Genomic DNA, 24,313 nt, shown 5'->3' on the forward strand with positions numbered 1-24,313 from the left:
CCTCCTATAAAAGACAGTTCTGGTTGTTTCCTCACTCTCTGACTAAGGTCCATGAATAAAGAAATGACCTGGTAGGAGATCAGAGGAGCCATTTCCTAGTTCCCTTGAGGGTGGAATTGTAAGCTCCTCAGAGACCAAGCTGCCTGATGTGGGCGGAGTCCTGGTTTGGGGGAACCAATCAGCTCCTGTCTAGTAATCCTCTTTGTCTTTGTATTTTAGTCCATGGCCGGGAGATGAGGAAAACCTCTGAGGATTGTCTCACTTTGTCTCCAGACTGGAAAGTAGAAGATGAGGACATCACACAGTATAATCCAGGAGAAAACCCGGCTCCCTCCAATGTCCATCCGGCACCACCCAGTGTAGATGGACCATCAGGTTCCTTGTATCCTGAGGAACCTCAGACTGTGCGGGACCGGGCCGGCCTTCCAACAGGGAAGTGCTTCTCCTGTACTGAGTGCGGGAAGAGGTTCTTTTCTAAATTCCATCTTAATGAGCATAAAAGATCTCACACAGGAGAGAAGCCATATTCCTGTAATGAGTGCGGGAAATGTTTTTCACAGAAGTCCAGTCTTTACAGACATCAGAGATCTCACACAGTGGAGAAGCCATATTTCTGTTCTGAGTGCGGGAAATGCTTTTCAGAGAAGTCCAAACTTTATAGTCATCAGAGATCTCACACGGGGGAGAAGCCGTATTCCTGTGCTGAGTGCAGGAAATGCTTTTCTGAGAAGGCCACTCTTAATATACATCAGAGATCTCACACGGGGGAGAAGCCGTATTCTTGTCCTGAGTGTGGGAAATGTTTTTCACAAAATTCCCATCTTTACACACATCTGAGATTTCACACAGGAGAGAAGCCGTATTCTTGTTCTGAGTGCGGGAAATGTTTTTCAGTGAAGTCCAGTCTTCAGAGACATCAGAGATCTCACACAGGGGAGAAGCCATATTCCTGTCCTGAGTGCGGGAAATGTTTTTCAAGGAAGAACCATATTTACCCACATCAAAGATCTCACATGGGGGAGAAGTAGTATTCCTGTCCTGAGTGCGGGAAATATTTTTCAGATAAGTCCAATCTTCACAGACATCAGAGATCTCAAACGGGGAGAAGCCACTTTCCTATCCTGAGTGATGGAAATGTTCCTCACTGAAGTCCTGTCTTCCTGTACATCAGGGGTCCCACACAACCCTGGAGGTGTATTAGTGCCTTGAGTGCGGGAAATGTCTTCTAGATGAATGTTGCTGGACATCCCAGCTCTCATGTGGGGAAGAAGCACTCCCTGATATACACCTCAGATATACTCCATGGCTGATCTTCATCATGAAAGAAACAGTTCATAGGGGAGATCAGAGGTCCCCAAAGACATTGGTGAAGTGTGGGACCGGGTTGGCCATTGATGGCAGGAGAAAAATAAAAATGGAGTCCTGCCCTGTGATTGGCTGAGTACATTTTGTGGTGGGAGATATCACAAACACTTGGAGGTATATGGAGAACAATGTTGAACGGATGTGACCGGCATTCTCCAGCTGGGAGGAGTTTTGGCCGTATTTTATTTCTTATGATCATTGGCTCCATCTAGTGGCCATAATATTATATTGGGCTAGTTTTACTGATGGAGATATTTCAGAAAAATCACCTCATTGTGGCCACTAGATGGAGCCGGCGACCATAGGAAATCACTGTGTTACTTAACATAAGGCCGGATGTTGTCACAGCTGGAGGAATGATTGCCTCATTGGTCCAATGAATGTTCTATAAATAGAGCCCTTGGTTTCCTTCATCAGACAGGGCTCCATACTAATCCCTGAGGTTACACTCCGGCACTCTGAGGTCACACTCCCGCACTCTGAGGTTACACTCCGGCACTCTGAGGTCACGCTCCCGCACCCTGAGGTCACGCTCCCGCACTCTGAGGTTACGCTCCGGCACTCTGAGGTCACGCTCCCGCACCCTGAGGTCACGCTCCCGCACCCTGAGGTCACGCTCCCGCACCCTGAGGTCACGCTCCCGCACCCTGAGGTCACGCTCCCGCACCCTGAGGTCACGGTCCCGCACCCTGAGGTCACGGTCCCGCACCCTGAGGTCACACTCCCGCACTCTGAGACCGGTAAAACTTTTTTTTGATGGTATTTATTCACCGCTGGAATTTTTATCTTTTTGCTATATAAATGAAAATGTCCAATAATTTTGAAAAAAAGTGTTTTTCTTATAAAATTTTGCAAATAAATAATCTTTCTTCATAAATCTTGGCCAAAATGTATTCAGATATCTTTTTAGTAAAAAAAAAAAAAAAAAAATAGTTTTTAACCAAAAATTATAAATTTTCCAAATAAAATTTACATTTTTTTTTTTTTTGCACCCTTAAAGGCTGTAAAAGCAATAATTTCTCCTTCTCTCCGGCTGCATTCCTGCAGCAATTGAGAAATACTGTGAGAGCTGTATTCACATGGTACAAGTCTGTTGGGAATAACCCTGTACCATGTGACCTCGGTGATCATTCACAGATTTCACTAGTAGTAAGCAATGATATCAGGAAGTGACATCTTGCTTACTACTATTCATGTGATCACTTGTCTTCTGTTCACTGGTCTTCCCAGTGAATGGCTGTGTAGGGAGGGGGGTGTCAGGACAAGTCTGATGATTGGAGGAGAGCAGACTGACCTCCCAGCAGTTAGAGAACTGACCACACTTAGCTCTCATGCCTAGTGTGTTCAGTTTTAATAGGAAATCAGAGGGACTGGCAGGATCACCGGGGATCTCACACAAAGGAAGCAATACAGAGAGAAGAGGAGACGTCTTCATACCAGGACATGGGACAGCCGGCACAGATCAGGAATAGGACATGTTGGAGGAACATATTCTTTGAAGGAGAAGTTCAGGCAAAGCTCTTTTGTCTGTACTTCTCTTGTGGATCAGAGGAGTGCAGTTCATTCTGATCTCCTGTGACCTGTTTTCAGGTGAAGCCCGCTGTCAGCTGACGTCACTCAGCCTGTCCAGGCTGGGGAAAGATCCCGACATCAGAGTCTGGACCAGCCGCACCCTCCCCCTCCACAGCCCAGTGAGTGTGGGGGGGCAGGGTAGAGAGCGGTGACTGACAGTCACCGCTCTCTGCTCAGAACGGCTGTGAGAACTCATGGTCAGCAATCACGTGATCGCTGAGTCCTCACACTTGGAGCCGGCGGGGGATGGGTGCAGCAACCACCTAGGGGCAAGGATGATTTTACAAAGTCAATAAATAAATGTCATACTTTTCTGGCCTTTAGATGGCGCTAAGTATCATAGAAATTAGAACCATCTTATTGCCAAATGTGGTATTCTCCATTTTATATCCATGGAAACCATTCACCCCGCCCAGCACAGAGCCTACTCCCTCTACTCCCCCCATCCCATTCACACAGAGGGAATGACAGGCACATTCACCGGGTGTATTGCTGTGCAATTGTTTTATGAACAGACTCCTAGATGATTACAGCTACTTATATAGGGCCATCAATTTACATATTACCCATCAGACCCCGCCCCCGAGGAGCCTACAGTCTAAGGTCCCTAACATTCATACATACACATACTAGGGGCCAATATAGACAGGAGCCAATTACCTTCCAGCATGTCTTTGGAGTGTGGAAGGAAACCGGAGTACCCGGAGGAAACACACACAGGCACAAGGAGAACATACAAACTCCAGGCAGGTAGGGAAGTGGTTGGGATAGCAGCATCAATGACATTAGAGCTGCTAGGGGGAAGTGCTAACCACTGAGCCACTGTGCTGCAGAATATGTTTCTATAAAGGTGGGAAGTATGTAGCAGTGAATAGACCTCCCAGCAATGTTATTACCAGGCTGCAGCTAGGGGGAGCTCTAATGTCACCCCAGCAGAGTGATCCCATCTAGCCCACATTAACCCTCTCACTGCCAGAGCTGTTTCTGCATGATTTTGCACACATGGGAAAATGCAGATTTTGGGCCTGAAAATGAGATAAACCCCCAAACATCTATTCTGTGACATCAGAGGCCCTGGAGAATACAATGGTGAGAGTTCTGATTTTTATGTCACATGATATTCACTCCATCAGTACAAAATACACTAAATGTAATGTTTGAGAACACAAATACATTATTTTACCAATTTGTTAGTAATATATAAAAGATGAGGTTGTGCCAAGTCAATAGATACCCAACATGTCCAGCCCTAAGATGGGGTGTGCCATTGAGATGATGAAAAACGTTGTTACTGAACAATGGCCCCTAGGTGGCACTTGAACCCTTTCCCTGCCATGGATGTACTGATGTTGTACTGACCTACAGAACTGCCTCCAGCTGGTCAGGTGACTACAACATACTGTCATGGCTTACCCCCTTCTGCTATGAGCGCCTGGTCTGCTGAGCTTCCCTCCACTCCACAGCTCCTCTGACTGTCCTCCAAGATGGCTCCCTACAGCTCTAACATCCCCCTGCAGCACTGATCACCCCACAGCACCCAGCCCCCCACAGCACTGATCCCCCCACAGCACTGATCCCCCTCCTCCTGCAGCACTGATCACCCCACAGCACCCATCCCCCACAGCACTGATCCCCCCACAGCACCCATCCCCCCACAACACTGATCCCCCCACAGCACTGATCCCCCTCCTCCTGCAGCACTTATCCCCCCACAGCACTGATTCCCCCACAGCACTGATCCCCCTCCTCCTGCAGCACTGATCACCCCACAGCACCCATCCCTTACAGCACTGATCCCCCCACAGCACCCATCCCCCCACAGCACTGATCCCCCCACAGCACTGATCCCCCTCCTCCTGTAGCACTTATCCCCCCACAGCACCCATCTCCCCACAGCACTGATCCTCCCTCCCCCTGCAGTACTGATCCCCCCACAGCACTGATCCCCCCTCCCCTGCAGCACCGATCCATCTGTGGCTCCCCTGCTGGCTTCTCCTCTCCCCTCCCACTGGCTTCAGCTGCTGCAGTGGAGCCACAAGGAGATCAAAATGTCCAAATACTTCCCCATCACTAAAACTCCCTCCCTGTGCTGGGACCTCCTACCGATGCCCCAGCCCCCCTCTGTGCAGTGCTGCTGTCTGACTTCCCCTCCTGCCCCCCACACTGGCTGCTGCTGGGGTTGGAGATCAGTGTGGTGTTCAGGATGGAGAGTGGGGGGTTGGCATATCATGTTTACCAGCCCCTTCCTGAATGAACACAGTGAGTGATTAGTACTGATCACTCCTGTGGTCATTCACTGAAGCATAGTAAAGGGTGTTTCCTGGGCTTCAGTTTTGTGAATGAATAGGAGCCTCTGTACAGAATCTTCCTACAAATCCCACCCATAGAACAATACTGGAGATAACAGCAGTATTGTCCTCACCAATCACAGCCCGGATATTTCCCAGTACAGGTCAGGAGGAGGAGGGGTTATAGTACAATAAGGGGCCCATAGACATGAAATGAAAGAGACCCTCATAGATATGACTTTGTCATCTGATCTATCAGGAAATGACCAGATTGGAGGACAGTCTCATGTCTGGGGGGTACCTGCACACAGTGGGGGCTCCTCAGGGGATATTGTGATTGGGCAGGGCAGAATACCATATAGGTCCCCCTCATAAACCAACACTGGGAGGAGTCTGTGTACTCCTCCCCCTCCCCTCTGCATACAATTAAAGTAGACCTGTCATGAGAGCAATATGTAGAAATCCTCCAAACCATCAGGAGACGGGAAAAGAGGATAAAAGACCATGGGAGAGATGGGACTGAGTGTAGTGATGGATACCAGAAGGTGGGAGATGGTTCTAGAAGATGGGGAGAAGTACGGTGCATGTACTCACATCTGGGAGGTTGTGGGGACCCATCCAGGGATCAGACAACCTATCTGAGGACTTGTGGAGAATATGTCTGTCTCCTCACTGAAGTCAATGGGTGGTCACCCTCCATGGTCATCGGGGAATTCCGGATCATCATATACTAAGCAGGATTTGGATCCCGGTGGAGAACTTTCACCCCAAGAAAAAATGAGGGTGAGGTCAGCAGAGGAGCCCATAGTAAAGGAGGAAACTCTGAAATGTTTTCTTCAGAAGGTCGGAGTTTACTGGACAAGTGAATGTAAAATACACCATCAACGCGTTTCATGGCTTCAAAGTGTCACTTCATCAGGACAGGTGTAAGAAGACGATATAAAAATAGGGAATGAAGTAACAGTCCAGTATATGGTATTATAAAGACCCGAGTCACATACAATTCATGGACAGGACTGAGATTTATAGCATTCAGGATTTGTATGATGTTAGACAAGGTGAAGAGATATATGGAGAGGATGATCAATACATGGAGAAATCAATCTATTCTATCATAGAAGGGAATCAATAGATCAATAAATGACATCAACCAATCAATAAGATCCATTTCATGGGATAGATTTATCATTCTGTGCACTGGTTATGTTGGAGGATCAAACCGTGATCACTGGATATTGGAAACATTCCTATTGATCTGATGATTGCTGGCATGGATTCCTGATTGATTATTGCTGGGAATAAAGTCCAATAAACACGCAGATTTGATGGGATTATTGATAGAAAAATCTCTTCATATTCCATGGAATAAATATGTGTAGAATAGTTTGGATTTGATGGAATAAATCTCTATAAAAAGACTTTGTGGGGTTTGTTGGATCTTTTCTATTCCTCTCTAGGTCTGGATTTCAGGAAGAAGAAACAATTCCTCCAATTTCTAGTGGATGGTGAGGAGGGGAGAGATTTGGGGGAGTTTTGTACATACAGGAGGTAATAGAGAGAATCCGGCTAGTAATTGATGAGAGGAGATTTCACTGGAGAGTTCCATTGGTGAGAATTCAGGGCTGGGGGCACTGCTGGGGCCTGGAGGGTTCTGATTGGACCACCAGTACATGTGTTGTATTAATCTGGGGGTGTGCACTGCTGGGGCCTGGAGGGTTCTGATTGGACCACCAGTACACGTGTTGTATTAATCGGGTGGTGTGTGTTTTATCATTGGTATGATTCTGGAAAGATGCCCTCCAGATGTACACATGGGGGGTGTCCCGGGGTGTTTACAATGTAGAGGGCGGAGAGAGAATACAGTACAGTGTGTAATAATATACAGTCAGGTCCATAAATATTGGGACATGGACACAATTCTAACATTTTTGGCTCTATACACCACCACAATGGATTTGAAATGAAATGAACAAGATGTGCTTTAACTGCAGACTGTCAGCATTAATTTGAGGGTATTTACATCCAAATCAGGTGAACGGTGTAGGAATTTATGGATCTGACTGTATTTGGAAAGCTGCCCCTATATACGATGGTGTAAAATCTAGTTGCAGAGCGCCCCCTACATACAATGGTGTCATAGGGAGTCCTCTCTTCCTGATCCTGTTCTGGTGACACCCCAAATCTCAGGATTTTTTATTACTTTAGGTAATAATTGTAAACAGGACAAATAGAGAGGCTGAATCTCCCTAAAGGAGGCCGAGGCAGCAATAGAAACCAACAGGAGGTCTAATCCCTCTCCACTCTCCAGAAAATCAATGCCTTTAGTTCTTCTGTAAAACAACCCAGTGAAGGGATGGGGGGAGGAAATATATTTGTCTTTTCCAGAAGGTTGGATGCAGAATACTTTCATGTCCAGCATACTAATTGGGTCCAATACTGGGATCATCTGAGAAAATGTGTTCTGTATTCCTGGGAGGGAGGCACCTATGGGTTGGTGTTTGTAGAAAATGAACACTGAGGACAATGGCAAGTGCTGAATAGCACAGGTGACTGCATGGAGTTTGTAGTGCCAGAAACTTACTCAAATGTATTCCCCTCCCATCCTCTCCATGGTCCTTCCCCACCCCATCCTTTCTAGGCTCCTTCCCCTCCCCAAACTCTCTAGGCTCAATTGCCTACAATTTCTCTAGGTTCCTTTCACTCCCCATACCCTCTAGGCTCCTTCTCCTTTTTTATCCTCTCTAGCCTCCTTCCATTCCCCAACCTTTCTAGGCTCCCATCTGCTCTAGGCTTTATGCCCTTGCCATCCTCTCTTAAGCTCCTTCCCCTCCCTATCCTCTCTAGGTTCCTTTCCCTCCCCATCCACTTTAGGTTCCTTCCACTCCCCATTGTTTCTACGTTCCCCTCCTCTCTAGGCTCTATCCCCTCCTCATACTTTCTAGGTTCATGCCCCTCCCCATCCTCTCTAGACTCCTTCCACTCCTCATCCTCAATAGGCTCATTCCCCTCTCCATGCTGTCTAGGCTTCTTCCCCTCTCCATCCTCTTTAGGCTCCTTCTCCTTCCCATCCTCTGTAGGCTTCTTCCCTTCCTCATACTCTCTAGGCTCCTTCCACTTTCCCATCCTCTCTAGGCTCCTTCCACTCCCCATCCTCGTTAGCCTTCCTCCCCTCCCTATCTTCTCTAGGCAACTTCTTCTCCTCATCCTCTCTAGGTTCATTCCCCTCCCTATCATCTCTGGGTTCCTTCCCCTCCCCATCCTCTCTAGGCTCTTATTACTCCCCATGCTTTCTAGGCTCCCATTCTCTCTAGGCTCCATTCCCTCCCAATAATTTCTAGGCTCCTTCCCCTCCCCATCTTATCTAGGCTCCTTCCCCTTCCCATCCTTTCTAGGTTCCTTTCTCTCCCCATCTTATCTAGGCTCCTTCTCATCCCCATCCTCTCTAGGCTTCTTTCACTCCTCATCTTCGTTAGGCTCCTTCTCCTCCCCATCCTCTCTAGGATTCTTTCACCTCCCGATCCTTTCTAGGTTTCTTCTCCATCTTCTATACTTTCCTTCCTTTCCTTTTCCACCCTTCTCTCCAATTCTCTTTAGGTTTATACCCCCCTCCCATCCTCTCTAGGCTCCTTCCCCTCCCATCCTCTCTAGGCTCCTCCTTTCCTATCCTCTTTTGGTTCCTTCCCCTCCCCATCCTCTCTTGGCTCCATCTCCTCCCCATCCTCTCTAGGCTCCTTTCCCTCTCTAGGCTCCTTCTCCTCCTCATCATCTCTAGGCTGCTTCTCCTCCTCGTCCTTTGTAGGCTTCTTCACCTCCCCATCCTCTCTAGGCTTCTTCACCTCCCCATCCTCTCTAGGCTTCTTCACCTCCCCATCCTCTCTAGGCTGCTTCTGCTCTCCATCTTCTCTTGGCTCCTTCTGCTTCCCATCCAAGTGCTGTTTACTAATACATTGTCTTCCCGCTGCATAGTGGAAGTGTAGAGGTATGCCGTGTAGTCATCTGTGGATGATTAGGTCTGCAAAGAGGTCTAGTGTGTCCGGTGTGCTGTGGGCTGAAGAAGCTCAGGTGACTCAGTGGATGAAACATGTTGACGTCACAGCATCATGACACCCGCGTCCCCGGCATGCAGGCCTCTCCACACAGCCTCACCACCTGGCCGCATTGCTCTGGACACACTAGACCTCTTTGCAGACCTCCTCATCCACAGATGATTACACGGCGTGCCTCTACACTTCCACTATGCAGCGGGAGGACAATGCATTAGCAAACGGCACTTGGATGGGTGAGCGGACTCTGTTTTTTGGACTAAGGCACTAATACACTGCGGGAGTCCCCATTCATGGAAATTGCTTGGCTGAGCTCCACCTGTCTGATGTCCTTGTTCCTATCGCTGGCACACAGGGCTCTATCAGTCTCATATTTCTGCTCACCCACTGCCTACTGCACTATCTATCCTGTCATTATAACCCGCCATCCATATACTGGCAACACTGCTATTACCACAATTATCCGTGGATGACTACGTGGATTACCCCCTATGGGATCTATATGGGTCTGCCATGTATGTATATGACCTCACTGAGGATTGAGGGACTCTCCTGTGCTGAAAGTGAATGGTGACCGCTGCCTCCTTTGACTCTACAAGTGCCCCGTTCCGTCATCTCTTTACATCCATCTACTGGCTGTCTTTGTGCCAAGTGTGAGATAGCAGCGTGTGGCTTTATCTGATATCTCAGTGACTATCATCTACATATGAGGATACCTGAGGATTGTCCTCCATGACACCACAAGGGTCTATTATACATGTATGTGACCCCCATGAGGACTGATCGGGTCTGCCTCTACTATCAAGGAGCTTGATTCTGCCCGTCCCTTCATCACCTTCCATTGACTACAATGTCCACATTATCTATCCATTCTATTCTATTTCATGTTGTGTCAGTAATAAAAGTCACGGAGGGTTGGGAACCCTGCAAGGGGGGCAGAGATATGTGACAGCCTAGTCCAGCCTTTCTCAGCCAGGGTTCCTCCAAAGGGTTCTAGGGCTTCCTTGTCACTTCATTGGGCTGTATATGGAAGTGTCACCGACCAGCCGTTTCTGGATACACAGCTTTGTCATCATTGCATACACACACCATTTTGTTTTTCATTCAATACATTTTTATTATAATTTCACTTTCAACAGGATTGCAAAAAAAAAAAATCAGGAAATAGTAAAGGAAGAAATCTGATTGGTCAGGAAGATCCCTTGTCTGGAATGTGGGGGCGGAGTCATTATTATTGGTGTACATTACAATAACGTTGCTGGGAGGTCTCTTCATTTCTCTGCTCCATACTTCCCGTCTTTATAGAAACGTCTCCTGACATTTGGGGGTCTATTCATAGAATGTGTAGAACCATTCACCTGGTGAAAGTGCATGTCCATTCCTTAGCAGATCCGGAGAGGTAAGTGTGCATGGATGGGGTGTAGGTCAGTCCTTACCCTAGATGAAATCTCTCATACAGACACAATGGGACTCATGGGACTTTATAAAGAGGAACTCCAGAAAAACATATCAATAAAGATCTTCCAATGCTTTCTTCCCAATCAGCGTAGAAATCATAAAACCCTCCCAGCAGGTGTACAAGGCCATGAAATCTCTCACAAAGTCCATCAATGGACAATTCCTGGACAACAATCACCGTGGGACAGAATTCTGAGCACCATAAGGAGGATCCAGCAGCGTCAACCATCTCCACGCGTTTCGTGGTGCAGCGCTCACTTCTTCAGGAGAAATGATTCCTGCTGATCAGAGTATACACCAATAATAAAACAAATGGCGGCAGGACCATCACTGGCTGGATGAAAAGTGGTGTCAGGTAAGTCTTCCCAGGAGTTCTGTGCTGGGCCAGCTCCCTTGTTTATGGCGGCCGATGGACATGCTGGTGCTTGGGTCTATGATGCTTCTCACCTACCATGGTAAGCCAGCCCCCCTCTGTGTTCTCGCTGGATGCCCCCGGGTCTGCCCCTCCCCCCATTTATACGCAGATTGCACAGAACACATTGGAAGATTTGATTGATGTGATTTTCTGGCGTTCCTCTTTATAAAGTCACATGGCCATTCTGTCTGTATGAGAGATTTTATCTCCTGTCCATTCCTTCTCTGTGAATGGGGCTAAAACACCGATGTCATTAGGAGATTTGCTGAGCCGGGGGAATATTTTCCATCATTACAGAACATTTCACACTCCATTTATATTCTTCTCCTGATATCAATGGCCAACCCGGTCCCACACTTCATCCATGTCTTTGGGGACCTCTGATCTCCTTATGAACTGTTTCTTCCATGATGAAGATCAGCCATGGAGTATATCTGAGGTGTATATCAGGGTGTGCTTCTTCCCCACATGAGAGCTGGGATGTCCAGCAACATTCATCTAGAAGACATTTCCCGCACTCAAGGCACTAATATACCTCCAGAGTTGTGTGGGACTCCTGATGTACAGGAAGACAGGACTTCAGTGAGGAACATTTCCCTCATACAGGACAGAAAAGTGGCTTCTCCCTGTGTGAGATCTCTGATGTCTGGAAAGATGAGACTTCACTGTAAAACATTTCCCGCACTCAGGACAGGAATACGGCTTCTCCCCCGTGTGAGATCTCTGATGTATAACAAGTCCTGATTTGTATACAAAACATTTACCACACTCAGAACAAGAAAGTGGCTTTTCCCCCGTGTGAGAGCTCTGATGTGCGTCAAGATGAGACTTCCGTGAAAAGCATTCCCCGCACTCAGGACATGAATAAGGTTTCTCTCCTGTGTGACATCTCTGATGTCTGTAAAGATTGGCATTTAGTGAAAAACATTTCCCGCACTCAGGACAGGAATACGGCTTGTCCCTTGTGTGAGATTTCTGATGCGTATAAAGATTGCACTTTTGTGAAAAACATTTTCCGCACTCAGAACAGCAATATGGCTTTTCACCCGTATGCAGTCTCTGATGTGTGTAAAGACTGGACCTTTCTGAAAAACATTTTCCACACTCAAGACAGGAATACGGCTTTTCCCCCGTGTGGGACCTTTCATGTCTGACAAGTTCAAATTTTTGTACAAAACATTTCCCGCACTCAGGACAGGAATACGGCTTCTCTCCTGTGTGAGATCTTTTATGCATATTAAGATTGTATTTATAATGGAAACCCTTCCCGCACTCAGTACGGGAGAACTTCTTCCCTGTTGGAAGGCCGGCCCGGTCCCGCACAGTCTGAGGTTCCTCAGGATACGAGGAATCCGATGGTCCATCTACACTGGGTGGTGCCGGATGGACATTGGAAGGAGCCGGGTTTTCTCCTGGACTATACTGTGTGATGTCCTCATCTTCTACTTTCCAGTCTGGAGACAAAGTGAGACAATCCTCGGAGGTTTTCCTCATCTCCCGGCCATGGACTAAAATACAAAGACAGAGGATTACTAGACAGGAGCTGATTGGTTCCCCCAAACCAGGACTCCGCCCACATCAGGCAGCTTGGTCTCTGAGGAGCTTACAATTCCACCCTCAAGGGAACTAGGAAATGGCTCCTCTGATCTCCTACCAGGTCATTTCTTTATTCATGGACCTTAGTCAGAGAGTGAGGAAACAACCAGAACTGTCTTTTATAGGAGGGACAGTGATGAGGGGATTATAGGACGAGGGTCCCCACCCCCTCTATCACTCATCGCCATCTTCCCAACACAAGAAGTACTGCACTTCCTTATTTAGTCCATGATTTAGTCATGAAGAACAGCGGGGCTGAGCCCCACCAGAGGTCAGAGAGTGAGGATGGGGGGAGAACAACCAAGATGAAGACTGGACTGATCCTGAAGACCACCATCATTGGGGTATTGACTCCTCCCTCATTATCACTTTCTGTTTAAGGGTCCAAAGTTGGAGGATGTTATCACATTATTATCACCATGTAAAAGTCTGTGCTCCAATCACATCATCCAATATAAAATGTCCAGCTGGGAGGAAATGGGGGGAACAAAAGAGAATCCATATTATGTGTATACAGTGAGGAACAGAAGTATTTGAACCCCCTGCGATTTTGCAAGTTTTCCCACTTAGAAATCATGGAGGGTCTGACATTCACATTGTAGGTGCATTCCTACTCTGAGAGACAGAGTTAAAAAAAAAATTCAGGAGATCACATTGTATGATTTGTAAAGAATGTATTTGTCTCGCACGGCTGAACAGAAGTATTTGAACACATAAGAAACAGCAAGAATTTTGGCTCTCAAAGACCTGTTACTGCGCCTTTAAAAAGTTCACCTCTACTCCACTCATTAATCTAACTTAGTAGCACCTGTCTGAGCTCTTTAAAGACACCTGTCCACCCCACAGCCAGTCAGATGCCAACTACTACCATGGGCAAGACCAAAGAGCTATCAAAAGACACCAGAGACAAAATTGTGGACCTCCACAAGGCTGGAAAGGGCTACGGGGTAATTGCCAAGCAGCTTGGTGAAAATAGATCAACTGTTGGAGCAATTGTTAGAAAATGGAAGAGGCTAAAGACGACTGTCAGTCTCCCTCGGACTGGGGCTCCATGTAAGATGTCACCTCGTGGGGTATCACCGATGATAAGAAAGGTGAGGAATCAGCCCAGAACTACAAGGGAGGAGCTGGTCAATGACATGAAGAGAGCTGGGACCACAGTTTCAAAGGTCACTGTCGGTAGAACACTACGCCGTCATGGTTTCCAATCATGCATTGCACGGAGGGTTCCCCTGCCCAAGTCATCACATGTCCAGGCCCGTCTGAAGGTTCCCCTGCTCCAGTCATCACATGTCCAGGCCCGTCTGAAGTTTGCCAATGACCATCTGGATGATCCAGAGGAGGCATGGGAGAAAGTCATGTGGTCAGATGAGACCAAAGTAGAACTTTTTGGTCTAAACTTCACTCATCGTGTTTGGAGGAAAAAGAAGGATGAGTTTAATCCCAAGAACACCATCCCTACTGTGAAGTATGGGGGTGGTAACATCATGCTTTGGGGGTGCTTTTCTGTGAAGGGGACACGACTGCACTGTATTAAGGAGAGGATGAATGGGGCCATTTATTGTGAGATTTTGAGCAACAACCTCCTTCCCTCAGTCAGAGCATTGAAGATGGGTCGTGGCTGGGTCTTCCAACATGACAACGACCCGAAGCACACAGCCAGGAGAACCAAAGAGTGGCTCCGTAAGAAGCATATCAAGGTTCTGGAGTGGCCTAGCCAGTCTCCACACCTAAATCCAATAGAACATCTCTGGAGGGAGCTGAAACTCTATGCTGCTCAGTGACAGCCCCGAAACCTGACAGATCTAGAGGAGATCTGTGTGGAGGAGTCGGCCAAAATCCCTGTTGCAGTGCAAACCTGGTCAGGAACTACAGGAAACGTCTGACCTCTGTAATTGCAAACAAAGGCTTCTGTACCAAATATTAACACGGATCTTCTCAGGGGTTCAAATACTTCTGTTCAGCCGTGCGAGACAAATACATTCTTTACAAATCATACAATGGGATTTCCTGAATTTTTTTTTTTTAATTCTGTCTCTCAGAGTGGGAATACACCTACAATGTGAATGTTAGACCCCTCCATGATGGAGAAGTGGGAGAACTTGCAAAATCGCAGGGGGTTCAAATACTTCTGTTCCTCACTGTATATAGCAGTGGGGGGAGGGGGAGAGCAGAAGTCAGGAGTATGTAATGTACAATATAGAGTATATAGTGCAGGGGTCAGGAGTATGTAATGTACAATTTAAATAACACATTGGAAGGGTCAGGACTCATAATATCGGTATTCATTAATGAATGGAAGCTTAAATGTTTACTGTAGACAAGTTGCAGAGATCCCACACCGCTGCCTCCCATCTCCTGAGACTGCAGTCAGTGACTTGGGTCTGAGACTATACAGACATATCCCTCCACCCGGCACAGCCAGCAGACCACAGAGCAAGGAATCCTGGGAGAAATGTTCTGTCAGAGATCTTACTAGACCCGGGAATGGGGAAGAACACCCAAGACACACACCACAGGTGCCTAGGTCTAGTATTGCCTGTGCTGAAAAACATTTTGCTGCCAGCTGAACCCCAGAACCTCCATAAATCCAGTCTAGATACATAAATTGTGTCTGCAGCACAGAGAAGGAAGATTATCCGAGAGAAATCCAGGAATACAGGACGGGGAACACAGCTCAGGAAAGTGACCAGGGGATTACAGGCTGATATCACCCAGTCCCCGCCCTACTCTGGACCAATCAGTGAGCAGTATGGGTGGAGGAATGGATTTAGTGTTCATGACCCACCTGTGCTGATCTCTGTAGGAGTGTCCTCCTCTATAAATGTCCCCGTTATTCCATCCTCCTCCATAGACTGCTGATCATCCCTCACATACGCCTCTTCTTCTTCTGCTTTCACCTCAAATTCTATATCGATTGGATCTCCACTCTAAATCAAGGAAATGAGAGGAAATATCTTCTGTAAAATATAAGATTTATGATTGTGACATCACACACAAAATCCACACTTTGTCTCCACAAGTTCATGTTCTAGATGCTCCATCCCACCAACCTTGTAATGGTGAGGGATGGTGTGACCTTCCTGTGTGGAATCCCGGGAATACAGAGGACGGGGACATCTCTCTGGTGGGTTCCTGGTATTAGGTGGCTCCATCATATCCTTGTGTCCTTCTGAAAACTCCTCCATCACTCCATACTCCTCATCCTCCTCTTTATACTCTTCTTTAACATCAATATTATCATCCCCGAGGATTCCACTCTGAAAGATATAATAAAACATTCATTGTAACAAACATGCTGTGTATAAATCACAGCTACCAATAATTGTCATCATCTACCTGATGATGGTGAGGGATGGTGTGACCTTCCTGTGTGGAATCCCGGGAATACAGAGGACGGGGACATCTCTCTGGTGGGTTCCTGTAGCTGGATGACTCCACCATGGTGTCCTGGTACAGATCTTTGTGTTCTTTTAGAAGCTCTGACTCCTCCATCCCCCCATCCTCATCCTCCTCCTCTTTTATCTCTTCTTTAACCTCAACTTTAGGATCTCTCAGGTTTCCACTCTGAATATATAATAAAAATGCCATCAATGGTAACAATGCAGATAATGTACAGATCCTAATGATACTAGAAAGAAAATAATAACCAGATATCTTTCTAATCAAACTAATAAGACATATAATATAGACAAATTCATCGGCTGTAATAGGAAATATGTAGTCTATCTATTAGAATGCTGCAAACAGTATGTGGGTCGTACCACGAGAAGGTTGAGGGACCGTCTGCAGGAGCACATTTATAAAATTAAAAAAGGATATAAGGAGCATTCCCTCTCCTTACATTATAGGTGATATCAGAAGAGAGATCCCTCCTCACTTATGTTTATAGGGATAGATACTATCATCCCGCACTGGAGAGGGACATATAAGACTCGGGCAGTATCCCAACTGGAGACCAAACAAATTTACGAGTTAGGTACCCTGCACCCGGCAGGACTCAATATTGAGTTAGATGTTAATTGTTTTATCGATAATAGTTAATTTCATTTGAACATTTTTTAATGTGTGCTTTTAGCATAAATATTTTAATTCTTGTGTATTATTCTTACAATACTGTTATATTCATATCATATGTGATTTCAGTCTTAGTACATTCGTTACTCATCGGATCTTTTGCCAAATCCTTCTGATGTCCATTTTTTGTTCTAAAATTTTTTTTTTTTATAATAATATAATTATTTATTCTATTGTAAGGTTTATGTTGGTTACCTTGAGTGCTTAGCTGCTGACTGCATAGCGCTCGCTTTTTAAATTGTTTTCTAATGTACAGATCCTAATCATACTATCAGTGATTGTTCCTCATCTACCTGATGATAGTGAGGGATGGTGTGACCTTCCTGTGTGGAATCCCAGGAATACAGAGGACGGGGACATCTCTCTGGTGGGTTCCTGGTATTAGGTGGCTCCATCATATCCTTGTGTCCTTCTGAAAACTCCTCCATCACTCCATACTCCTCACCCTCCTCTTTATACTCTTCTTTAACATCAATATTATCATCCCCGAGGATTCCACTCTGAAAGATATAATAAAACATTCATTGTAACAAACATGCTGTGTATAAATCACAACTACCAATAATTGTCCTCATCTACCTGATGATGGTGAGGGATGGTGTGACCTTCCTGTGTGGAATCCCGGGAATACAGAGGACGGGGACATCTCTCTGGTGGGTTCCCATGACTGGATCCATCTGTAGGAAACACACACACTGACTGAATCCATTGTTTCTATGTGTTTATCAGATGATGGGGGATCTAGGTGGATCCTCCGTACTGCTCTCTCCTTTACAATAAAGTCTCCTCTTACCCGGTGATGTGAGGGGCGGCTGATTGTCCATCATGACGTCCTTGTAGAGATCCTTGTGTCCTTCTAAATACTCCCACTCCTCCATGGAGAAATAGACAGTGACACCCTGACACCTTATAGGAACCTGACACACACAATGATACAGTCACCATCCAGACACATCCCTTGTCTGTTACTGGAGAATGTCCCAGAATTCCCGGCACCGCTCACCTCTCCTGTCAGCAGCTCAGTGATCTCTCTGGTGACTTCTAGAATCTTCTTCTTCTTTCTCTCTTCTATCAGGGAGGGAGGTGGAGGCAATGTGATGTCATATGATCTCCAGACTTCACAGAAGGAAAACTCTACATCTGAACACAAATAGTCACATCAAATGATATTCCCAGAATCCTCCTCACCTCTCCATTCAGGTCTCCATTTTATTAAAGCCCCACTTCAGGCTGAGGTATCATTTCCCCCCACAGGACCCCCCCACACTACGCAGGGTATAAGGAATTCTGACATCATTACATACAACACAGGAACTACAGTTCTGTTTTGCTTATGAGGATGCCAAGGGGCCCCCACATCCTAAGACCATAGAATAAAAAGAAAGGAGCCAAATGGAAGGACATTGGGAGGAGGAGCTGTGAGGTCAGTGTGATGTCATAGGATTCTCTGACTCTGGATGGAGGGACATTGGGAGGAGCTGTGAGGTCAGTGTGATGTCATAGGATTATCTGACTCTGGATGGAGGGACATTGGGAGGAGGAGCTGTGAGGTCAGTGTGATGTCATAGGATTCTCCATTCCCCGCCACTTATAAAAGTGGTATAATCCATTAGTATAGACTGATGAGGTGAGAAGGTGACACTTCTCCACAATGAGGAGAATGTTCCGGCCCCAGAAGTAGGGGAATGTTCTGCCCCTGAAGGGGTTCATCTGGGTTCCCACACTATATATGTGCGTATCATCATCTGCTGGAGATAAAAGACGTCACAGTGACTATGGAGGATGGACATGACTATGGAGGAAGAGGACGGACATGACTATGGAGAAAGAGGACGGACATGATGGGGGGTTACTGGGTGTAAATAGGAAATAACATCTTATTACCTCCTCTGCTGCCACTTTCAGCAAAGTCTCCTCTCTGCTTCCTCCCAACTCAGCTCTCACCTGAAACTTCCTGTCTGTACCTGACATCACTTCCTGTCTGTCTTCCATAGAGACTTCCTGTGTGGGTAGAAGTGAGATCCCCACCTTGTGGAGCTCAGAGGAACTGCAGCCCCGAGAAGCGTCTGGTAGTGTGACCCCGGCCTTGTGCTGGGTGTGTATGGACTGTAGATCCTTGTGTAGGGGAGGAAATGACTCCTATCTGTGACTGCTGTAACCTGCTGACTGGCATCTCCTGTGAAATCTGACACTTGCACTGGATACAGACAAGGCAGTCAGGGATTTCAGCCCCTCCCTTCTCCTCTCAGACTGTAATACAGAGAGAGCCAATCAGAAGAGGTATTAAAGGAGCCAATGACAGGGACTTTCTCAAGCAGGAGGTGCAGCTGCAAAGCATTGTGGGATATGCAGTCCTGAACAGAAATGGCCTGATAGGCTGATATGAGGGATGGAACTACAAAGACCAGCATGCTTAGTGAGAGCAGAGTGAAGGACTCCATCTTGTTTTTCCTGAGGGGAGGCAGTCTGCATGTGGCAGGAGACAGTCTGGACCTGGCAGAGAAGTGCTCAGGGTCAGTTCACTCCATGTTTAGGTATCTGCATCAGTCAGGGAACATCCAACCTGAGAGATGTGGCCTACAGTACAGTGCCTACACCGACAGTGTGAAGGGCTCATCGTGAGGTGACCACAGGAGCCGCTCATTTCCAGGACCATGGTTTGGGCCTTAGTCCCAGGATCTGGTGAGAGGGATTTTGCCCCCTGGCAGATGACAGGAACACGGCACACAGAGACATGACACTTCTCCCATACTCACCAGGCACTGGGTTGTGTAGATGGTCCTGCTATACAGACACAGTGTTTGCTTTGCTATACAAATCCTGCCACGGGATTACAATGATACTTTACCATAGGAGTGTAAGTGCACCAATGAAAGTGTCTCGCTGAAGACCCCAACATTCATCCTGTTACCAAGAGACTGAAGTTACTGGTGCCATACGGGCACGCGCATGCGTATTCAGGCCTCTATATTGCATGGTGTGGGAGGGAATAGCTCTACCTTGGAAAGTAGCTATGAAGCATCAGTTGGGCGCAGTGTTTGCCTATTGGGCTTGTGGTGTCGGGGGTTAGAAGGGAGAAGTCTGACACCACAGAGAGTCATCCTTCTGCTCTCCTCCTGCTTGGACATCATAGAGCTGAGTTTAGTTTAGACCCACTTTGAGGGCGCCATGTAAGTGTTTCCTCTCCTCTTGGGGTTATTCACAGTTGGAATCCCCTGAAAGCAGCCTGAGTGTAAAAGTGAGTTATATTGCTTCCGGTCTCAGGATTTGCTGTTCTCTGGATTCACCGAACGTATACCTGTTGTTCATGTTTATTACTTCCCATAGAGGTCTTATAGTAAAGCTGATCTCTGTGTTTATTATACCGTGTGTGCTTTTCATTGGTCCTTGTACTTCACTATTGTCAGAGGTGTTAGTTGGGGCTGAGACAGTTCTTGGGGTTGGGAGGCAGAGTGGTGGAGTGAACAAACTTACCCCCTTTGGGGGGATCGCTACACTTATAGAGGGGTCACCTCCACTCCCACCAAGGGGGACAGAATATATGACTGCCTAGTCCAGCCTTTCTCAGCCAGGGGTCCTCCAAAGGGTTCTTGGGGTAAAGCTGCATATTTAGAGACTGACAAGCACTAGGCTTGCCCCCCCTGATAGTACAAGAAATGGCCGCTGCCCCAGTCTATAACTGGCCTTCACAGCAAGGAGCACTTGAACGGGCAACGCATGTCACACAACAAAAGAGAAAAGTTCCCGGCTCAACTTACCAGCCAGCCTGCAAACAAACCAAATTACCCCGTCTAACAGTATGCGTTAAAAACAGGGGTTTAGTTAGCACACATTTGCAATCACATTGTAAGCTACAGAACCTCATCACGGCCCCCCCGATATTCTGTAGTCATAACTCTACAAATTAATTGAACCCCCATAGTAGAGGCACATGTATTTAATGGCTAGACCAAGGGCCGGTGGACCTGAGGGAGCCCACCCCTCTTTAACCACTCCAAGTTCAGACACTTTCCCCCCCTTCCTGCCCAGGCCAATTTTCAGCTTTCAGCGCTGTCACACTTTGAATGACCATTGCGCAGTCATGCAACACTGTACCCATATGATTTTTTTAGCATTTTTTGAGACAGATAAAACTTTATTTTGGTGGTATTTTTATTTTTTTGCTTTATAAGTGCAATAGTCCAAAAATTTTGAAAAAAAGTGTTTTTCTTACAAAATTTTGCAAATAAATATTTCATCATACATCTTGGCCAAAATGTATTCCGTTATCTTTTTGGTAAAACAAAAAATAACCCAAATTAGTTATAAATTATAATTTTTAAAAAATATTTTAACATTTTTATTTTATTTTTTTTATATTATTATTATTATTATTATTATTTTTTTTAACATACTGTCACCATGGTGACACTGTACTATCTGTGGGGGGTGATGAAGATTTTTTTAAATTATTTTTTACACCGATTGCTTTTACACCCATAAAGAGGAATAATTTCTCCTTCTCTCTGGCTGCATTCTTGCAGCCATTGAGAAATACTGTGTGAGATGTGATTGGTCACAGCTTGTCACATGGTACAAGGCTGTTGTGAATAGCCCTGTACCATGTGACCTCTGTGATCATTTACAGATTTCACACGTAGTAAGCAATGATGTCAGAAGTGACATGTGATCACTGATTGGTCAATCAGTGATCACATGATCGTGACCTCGCACAGAGGTCCCGTACGATGAACGGTGTTCCACTGTGTCTGGAGGACACAGCAGGCACCGGATTGCGGTGCTGCATGCTCCCAGAGAGCGCACACAAGCAGGGGGCGGGGAGGCCATTTATAAATGGCCACCCACCCCTGCACTGCCACTGTCCGGCCGTTTATATACAACGGCCGGACAGGAGGTGGTTAAAGGTACCGGAGCGCACCGGACACCCAGCGTATAGCACAATGGCAGCCAAGGTGTCCAGTGTGTCTCCTCCCCAACAATTCAACAGAACAAAAAATGGCCACTGCCCCAGTACCCTGATAGTCAGGAATCGTGTTTGTGTAGTTAGTGCCGGGACACGGCTAGGATTTTGGTTTTGAGGTTTTTGCCGTTACTTTGTGGAACATTGTACAGCACCTGTAATCAGCACCAATAAACACTGCACTGTGTGACACTACATCACTGGACTGGTATCTGTCCCTGAAAGTGTGCCCATCCCAGGGAGCTTTGTACCCGCTACCCATCCCCAGCCCACGATTCAGAAACATTGGACTGCAATTTCCACTGCTCTCACCAGTCTTCCAGCAACACCAAATCCTGTTCCATGTTACAGGTACCTCCAAGTTCTATATGTAGTCTCGGGGGTCCCTGTGGAAGTCCATGTGTGGACATTTCTACCTATGATAAATGACAGGCTAAACCCACCTGGAGACTTTCTCCACACCTGGAGTGTGCTGAGTTCTTGGAGAACGTCTACACAGTGTTTCCAGATTGGCTTTATCACCCCAACGAGCTCGCTCCAGTTCATGGATGTCATCATTATGTTTGGAGGATCTCACCAGTCAGGAGCCTTTCCTGTCATCCTACATGTTCCCTTCTGAGGATTGTTCTATCCTTCCAAACAAATGTATGAAATCATGGATGAGTCCTCCTTCTATGTGATCTAGAAGATCTTCAATCACAATGTCTTTATGGATGAAGTGGATGGCCCAGTTTTTTTACATCCTTGTAATTTATGCCTAACATCCTCATTATGAGTGGATTGATATATATTTTTATACTTTAGGATGTATTTTTGCATTTTCTTCAACAAAATGATCAGTTTTGGTGGTATCTGTTTTATTAACTATACATTTGGTTTTTGTGTTCTGTGTTTTTAAGACTTTTTTATATGTAATAAAATATCTTTATTAAACATAAGAGCTATTTATTATTTATTATTTTTGAACTTCCCTGGTAGTCCTGTAAGATAGATATTTTTATGTTTCTGCAGTTCCTCTGAAATCCACAAGGTGGTGATCTCACTTATACCCAAACAGAAGGTCTCTATGGAATACAGAAAGGAAATGATGTCAGGTACAAACAGGAAGTGATGTCGGGTAAAGACAGGAAGTCATCTGGAATAAAGACAGGAAGTTCCATATGGTAGAAACCAGCAAGGAGACGTTGGTGAAAGTGGCAACAGAGGAGGTAATAAGATGTTATTTCCTATTTACACCCACTAACCCCCCATCATGTCCGTCCTCTTCCTCCATAGTCATGTCTGTCCTCTTCCTCCATAGTCACTGTGACATCTTTTATCTCCAGACGATGATGATACACATATATAGTGTGGGAACCCAGATTAACCCCTTCAGGGGCAGAATATTCCCCCACTTCCGGGCCGGAACATTCTCCTCATTGTGAAGATAAATTCTAGTAATATGGTCCTCATGGATGAAGGGGAGCTGAGGGGTCTCTTTGGGGTACAGAGGATGGAGGACTTTGGGGCCCCTTGGAGGGTAGTGGATCCCAAGTTCTCTGAGAGGGTAGAGTAGCCAAAGGACTTTAGGTCCTTGATAGGAGATCTCTGAGAGAAGAGGAGGTACTATGGCTCAGGGAGTCGCTGAGTTAGGGAGGGGGCTGTTGGTCTATGATGGTCCTCCTACCTGAACTTACTTTCAGACCTCCTTACAGAACTCCAGCCAAGAAAAGAAGGCAACCTTCACCTTCTTACCATCTCACCTGTCAAATAATATTGTCCAAGTGGAATGAAGGACAGTTCTTCACCCCTTGGTGGGCACTTGTTTCTAAAGGAGGTCTGTATGCTCCGCATAGACTAACAGGTAGTCAGGGGTCAGTGCTGAACATCTTCCAGAGACAGTCCCATACCTTCCCATGACACAGGCTCTGGCAGTGCCCGGTGCTGGAATTCAGCACACCAGGAACCCACCACCACTCTGTACAATGTCCTGGGTATTACAGTATATTTGGCAACCAAAGGTCTTCCCCTGTTGTCCCCCTCCTACCCACACTGAGCTGCCATTGGAGGGAGGAGAACAGAGTCCTCCCCCAAAGCTCTCTCTGCTCCACCAGCAGCATTCTCCTGCTATCCAATCCAATCCCTTCTCTTACTGAAGAGAGTGACAGTGACATCACTCCTGTCAGTCAGCAGGCTGCCGGAGATTGGAGCCTTGCAGCCGGATATCGGGCAATTATCCTGATTATCCAGCAACTCCAATCAAAAGTCATCAAGTTCCCCTTCCTGGACACCACGATGAGCCGACATTGACCTCCCAGCACTGCCTCAGAGCAAACAAGTCATAGGAAGGATCAGATTTATCATTCCTTGTCTGCAGATCTAAAACTCATCAAAACCAGTTCAGAGACCAAACAAACCCAACAGAGAAAAGGGGATTTCTGATCCAGCAAGCCGAGGACCTTGAAAATGTACTAAACGTTAAGCAGTCCCAGCGATGTGGAAATTTATCAAAAAACTATTTGTCCAAGGGACTAAATCGGGGTCCCAAACTACTTGTCCT

General features: G+C 46.4%; 2 protein-coding genes across 2 annotated transcripts in view; one reads left to right on the plus strand and one right to left on the minus strand.

The window, feature by feature from the left end:
- Positions 1–233: 233 nt before the first annotated feature.
- The window catches only part of LOC149461878 (uncharacterized), a 51,570-nt gene continuing 27,490 nt past the window's right edge, over positions 234–24,313 (plus strand). The window contains 1 exon segment of the mRNA XM_089677728.1: positions 234–1,019. Within this exon segment, the coding sequence (XP_089533854.1) occupies positions 234–1,019 (786 nt within the window).
- On the minus strand, positions 10,409–12,792 carry LOC149461879 (uncharacterized). Its single transcript, XM_089677642.1, has one exon. It carries the CDS (start codon positions 12,633–12,635, stop codon positions 11,721–11,723), a length of 915 nt encoding a protein of 304 aa, XP_089533768.1. The 5' UTR covers positions 12,636–12,792; the 3' UTR covers positions 10,409–11,720.

This window comes from Staurois parvus, unplaced genomic scaffold (assembly GCF_062004578.1).
Source record: "Staurois parvus isolate SC_StPar_1 unplaced genomic scaffold, SC_StPar_1.0 ptg000191l, whole genome shotgun sequence".
NCBI lineage: Eukaryota > Metazoa > Chordata > Amphibia > Anura > Ranidae > Staurois > Staurois parvus.

What these genes read in the sequence shown, in the direction of transcription:
- LOC149461879 (XM_089677642.1), bottom strand. Translation starts at nt 12,635, where the DNA reads ATGAGGAAAACCTCCGAGGATTGTCTCACTTTGTCTCCAGACTGGAAA.